Source organism: Leptodactylus fuscus, chromosome 3 (genome assembly GCF_031893055.1).
Source record: "Leptodactylus fuscus isolate aLepFus1 chromosome 3, aLepFus1.hap2, whole genome shotgun sequence".
NCBI classification, from domain to species: Eukaryota; Metazoa; Chordata; class Amphibia; order Anura; family Leptodactylidae; genus Leptodactylus; species Leptodactylus fuscus.
The window spans coordinates 147,974,948-147,980,947 of NC_134267.1; the positions used below are offsets into that span (position 1 = coordinate 147,974,948).

At 38.0% G+C, this 6,000-nt stretch overlaps 1 protein-coding gene across 1 annotated transcript in view; it reads right to left on the minus strand.

Annotated features, from left to right (window-relative positions):
• MASP1 (MBL associated serine protease 1) overlaps positions 1-1,412 on the minus strand; it is a 49,523-nt gene extending 48,111 nt beyond the window's left edge. Inside the window, exon 1 of the mRNA XM_075268513.1 lies at positions 1,318-1,412. Within this exon, the coding sequence (XP_075124614.1) occupies positions 1,318-1,322 (5 nt within the window). The 5' untranslated portion in view covers positions 1,323-1,412. The remainder of the gene's footprint in view (positions 1-1,317) is intronic.
• Between the last annotated feature and the right edge of the window lie 4,588 nt (positions 1,413-6,000).

The following is a 6,000-nucleotide window of genomic DNA, read 5'->3' on the forward strand; positions in this document are numbered from 1 at the left end:
ACTTTTAGTTATCTTATATGTTACTTTATGTGTTATAATGGATAGTATTAATCATACTGGGTATTGCTACATAGAATATAGAAATAGACTTCCCAAGTAACAGTTGAGATTTGACACCTAAACACCTCCCATCCATATGACTAGCTATATTCACACACATACATGTCATACATGTCCCATACATGAACCTTGGATGGCAGTCATAAGACACATTTAATCCTTACCTGAACATTGAAACTCTTACAAAAACTTATCTGGGCACATTTATAAAAAAAACTGTCACAAATTGGGATATGGGGTAGACATAGTATTGAAAATAGTACAAGCATCCAAATGAAATATTTATGAAACCTTAGTTGTGAAGCATTCATACAAATATACATATATTGTACATTAGTGCAACATTTTAGGTTCAAGTAAACATGCTCCAGAACTAAGAATAACTCACTATTATTTTATGAAAAATACTCTAGAAATTATTCTATTTTGTGATCTGTTTATAAGTTTGTTACATTGAAGGTATGCTCTTGTAACTACTATTGTGCCTTATAATATTATAGGAAAATAAATTACATAAACTGATGATTTTTTATATAATTGATACTGTGTAACTCATTGGCAAAAAAGAATAGTAGTGCACAGTAGTTTATGCAACCTGTTCCTCTAAGGTACCATGAACTGAAGTAGCCCTAATTCATACAGATCATTTTGCTTTAGGTATAAGGGCACAGAGTCTTGTTTTTGTTTGGTGCATGTGTGTGTATGAAGGAAAGTATCCCTTACTTACAGTCATATCATTTCTATCTACCATATTGCATTGTTTTTTGTATTTGTTATATTACTATTATTATTACTATTATTTTAATGTTTTACTACGTGAATTAGAGTAGTATTACGTATACAGGCTTGTATAGTCATTCTGTGGCCTTGGGCATGTGAATATCACTTCTGTATATGATTCAGTGACTTTTTAGTGACATTACTTATACTACAGTAATGTACTTCAGTGACTTAACCGGAAATGTATATTAATTTTAACATAAATGTTTGTCAACTTTCTCTAAGCTTATAAATAGATAACATTTAATAGAAGAATGCAGTAATATGATGACACAGATTAACTAAACAAACTGAGAGACTGTGCTACATGTAAGCAACTACTGTCAAGAGTATATATAAGAAATATAAGAGATCCTTAATAACAACTCTTTAGAACTTTCTATAATAGTACCCAAGGAATCAGAAAGTCATAATAAATCATCACCGAGTTGTGATTTGTGAAAGTTTGGTGTGCACCCTGTGACTTTTCTTACTAACCTCATGTTGGCAGCCTGTGCTGTTCTCTGCTTTGTATCTCCTTTGTGTATGTGTGTGTGTGCCTGGTTCCAATTGCTGCTCTGCTTGGGTCTATCTTTGTTGTGCGGCTCCTGTGTTGTGTGCCTGGGAGTGAGTGCTGCTATTCTGTACTCTGGTCACGCCTCCTGCTCTGTAACTGTTCCTCAGCAAGAGTAAAAAGAAAAGCCTGACGGGACTTTAAAATAAGTATTTAAGTTGGAAGGGAAGAAGAAGAAGAAGAAGAAAAAGAGTGATTTGTACAAAAGTGCTACAATTAGAAGACAATTACAACGTCTAGACCTTCACCAGCTATGAAGCCACATTAGGAGACTGAATTACAGTATTAGGAGTTCTCAGCATTACAGGCCTTTTCTAGATGTATTAATCTTAGTGTCCTATGCATCTCGTGCACCAGTATCTCTCCTTTAAATAACCCAATATCACAAAATGGTAATACAGATGGCCTCACTCACTTGTATAAGGTCCTGCTAAACATATCGAAGCAGGCACTTATAGACCACATTGATTTTATGACGTTCATCTGGGTTTTACTGGGGCTTCGGTAATTTTATGGCAATAATGGCGCTGTATGTGCTGTAGTTATTTTTGGCATCAAATATTTCAGAATGACTTATTAATGTGGGGGTACTGTAATTCTAGAATCCCCTGTCTCAAGTCCCACTTCAAAGAAGTTTGGCCATTAGGCAGATAAAGCAGCATTCTAGAACTTTATTCAGGCTGACGTATAGACTTGCCAAGTAATGTATCTACACAGAATAAATTTATTTTACCACCACTACTATCTTCATGATCTTTTTGTGAAACGCCTCTAAAGGTACTAGAAAAAAAATTTGGTATAAACAAAAAAATTAAAAAGTTTTAGCTTTATAAATGCAGTAAGGCAGAAAAAAGTAAAAATTCATGTGTCCTCCAGGCCAAAACTGAACGTGTCCTTAAAGAGGTTGTCAGACAAAATTTTTTTTTTTTTAAATAGGTTGGGGGAGGTGAACACCCCCCCAGAAAAAAAACATACTCACCTTTCTCCAGTGCTTAGGTGCCTTCTGCCGGACCATTGTTGTCTTCCAGTGGAAGTCCCCACTGTCCATGACAACTGAGGCCAGTCAAAGGCCTCAGCGAAGGACAAGTGAAGTCAGTACCTGTGACATCCCAGGGTCACTTACTGATGCTGCTGGGACTGGCGATTTTTTTTTAATTTAATTTTCACTTCCCCTAGCCTATTTTAAAAATAATGTTTTGCTTTTAAAGTTATTATTACACAATTGTATTAGAATTATTGTACTGGTATAATATTCAATATATGTGTAAAAGTATTATTAGTAATAGTGGCTCATTTGGCTCATTTTAGATGATAAATCTGGTGCACTGACTGCCTGCTTAAAAGTTTACACCACCTATTAGTCACCTAATGTGACCAAAAAGTCACATTTCAAGCCACATCTATTCTGCTTGTTTTTCACATAAACGATGACCCTTTATTAAGATACAAGAGAATACTGAAACACCCGTGCTTGTAGCGCCCGTTCCCGTGCCAGAGTGAATGCTTCAAAACAGAATCCCACTGACTTCAATGGGTTCCGTCTTACGCGCGCTACACATTGAAATCAATGGTAGGCTTTCTAACCCATTGATTTCAATGTGTTATGCGCGTTAAACAAAATCCATTGAAGTCAATGGGATTCTGTTTTGAACCACTCAATCTGACACATGTTTATGTGTCAGAATGAGCACAGCATTACTCCATGGGAACGGGCCCGTAGATTGTAAATCATGAGTGTTGGATTACCAAAGGAGTGTTTATGAGCAGCAGGAATCTTTGCTTCCTCACGAGAAGGATGAGTACGTCAAAGAAACAAGGACCACAATGGCATATACCTCCTGAGACAGATCACCCAGCCAGGATCAGGAACCGCGCACACTCCCGTTTCAAAGCAAATGTTTCTTTATTATCACACAGCAGGTGTGAGGGTTTGTTGCTGAGTAATAATAAAGAAACGTTTCCTGTGAAACGGGAGGGATATTCAGGAGGTATATTCCATTGTGGTCCTTGTTTTATTGAGATGGGCTAAACAAGATCTGCCTTGACTTCAGTCTATATTTTGCTTCTACCTTCACCTCTTTTTAGTGATGTGTGAGCTTCTATAGATCCTTAGGGCAGTTTGCTCTCTACCTATGGAAATGCATTTTCTGTATGGGTATAATAGGGGCATAAAACTTTCTGTGAACACTATGGAAAAAAGCACAATGAGTTTCCACCACAGTCTTTTCCGCAGCATATTACTTCTTGCAGTGATTTGCTGCATGAGGCCTTTGCCTAAAGGGGTCTTCTGAGAGTTATCAATTAAAGATCAGCAAGGGTCCTACACTTGGGACCCCGGTCAATCAGCATTTGTGTGAGTGCAGCAGCCACTTCAGTGTTTACCAAGCACAACACCATTATTTTTACGTTCTTGCCCTTTTTTGAAGCAACCTGTACAGTACCATTAAGGTAATGGCACTATGGCAATGAATTCAATGCTAGAAATATTAACAATCATGATAAAACTAGTATTTTCAGAAATAAAACCTCACAATCAACTTGATCTTTTAACTATCCAACCTGAAATGTAAAGTAATGGGGAGTCTCGTACCTCTCAGGCCACTGCTGTTTTCAGAACATACACTTATTTTTATTTTCTAAGGCTACAATAAAATTGTAGATTAAACAGTTTACAGAGAAATATGTTTTTGCACTGTTCAAAGGACTCTTTCAATGAAGTGTATATCAAAGTATCAGTGTCTGTGATAAAAAATAAATAAACTGGAAACAATCACTAGGAGCCCTCAGGTGGTGGAAATGCAGATGCACAAGCGGAGACGATCCCGGCACATCAGCATATGCAGATCCAGTGCAGCTGTGAGAGCAGAGGCAAGAGAAGATAAGTTCTGCTTACTGTTTATGTGCGTCAAAGCCTTTGGTGCTTAACACACCACTTCAGACAATTTTGCCTGGTGAATAATTTTAATGTCTAAAAGAAGAGTTGCCTTCAATCACTTTCAAAGCAATACAACCCCGGGCTGATCCTGTACTGAAATGTGAAGTCTGAATATGAGAATGCATTGTTAAGTAGTACGATGGCAGATTCCTATACAGCTTGTTCTAGTGCTGGGGACCAAAATCATACAATTCCTTCCAGTATAGTATCCCTCTGCTCTGTCATTATTTTATAGCATATTATTTTAGGTATTTTTTCATTGACAATCATAATCCATATTCACAGTATTTTTGTTTTTTGGGTGTGATGTTTAATGGTCCCTGTACATGGCGTGAACTGCTCACGGTAATTATATATGATTCCACTATTTGCTGGACTATAACTTGCCATAATGTGCTGCACCTGTATCTGCCATTCATCCAAACTGGAGATATAGGTGTAAACATGGCAATCAGTGGTAAAAGATTTAGGGGGCATTCATATGGAGTAACGTGGTGCTGATTCTGGCATGATAACTCATGTAAGAATCAGCGTTGCAAAACAGAAGCCCATTGACTTCAATGGGTTCTGTTTAATGAGCGTAACACATTGAAATCAATGGGAGGCTTTTTAACCCATTGATTTCAATGTGTTACACGCGTTAAACGGAACCCATTGAAGTCAATGGGATTCTGTTTTGCAGCGCTGATTCTTATGCAAATTATCATGCCAGAATCAGCACCACATTACTCCGTGTGAATGCCCCCTTAGGCTAAGGCCCCAAGGTCAGAAACACCGCGATATAGCACTGCAGGAACAACCGCAGCAGTTACGCAACGTGGTTCTTCCCGTAGCGCTTTGAACAGAAAGTTCACAAAGTTTTCCTTTGCGGACTTTCTGTTACCATTACATCTACGGGAAATCCACTGGTGTTTCCATAGACATAATTAACATGCTGCGATTTCCAAAATGGTGCTGGTTTTGGAAATTGCAGCGTGTTCGCGCTACGGTTTTAAATGCAAAGTGGGCATGGGATTCCCATGAATTCCATCCGCTTTGCAAGTACTGTAAAATGCCGTGATTTTTCCCACAGCGTTTACGGCCCGTGGGGACTCGGCCATTGCTATCGATTTGAGCATCCTTATTGCAATTTGTAAATATTCTATATGTATGAAATATATTTAGCAATCCCTATGGTTTTAAGGGGTCAGTCCATTTTTAATAAGCCAGATGAAACCCTATCCTTGGCAATTTTTTATCATTTTCCTATTTAACAATGAAAAAACGGACTGATTTTCAAGGCTGGGACCCCATGTGGTGTAAATGTTTTTTCCGCGGCAGCGTTTTACAGTCTAGCAAATCCTATCCCCACTTTGTGGGAAAATACACAGTGCAGACAGACATTGATAAACAAAACCTTTGCAGTTTTAGAAATCGCAGCATGTCAATTATATCTACGGAAATGCCAGTGATTTCCCTATAGATATACAGTGGGGAAAAAAGTATTTAGTCAGCCACCAATTGTGCAAGTTCTCCCACTTAAAAAGATGAGAGAGGCCTATAATTGACATCATAGGTAGACCTCAACTATGAGAGACAAAGTGAGAAAACAAATCCAGAAAATCATTCTCTGATTTGGAAAGAATGCCGCCAGGGACTCAGATCCTGCAGTGCCAGACGTGTCCCACTGCTT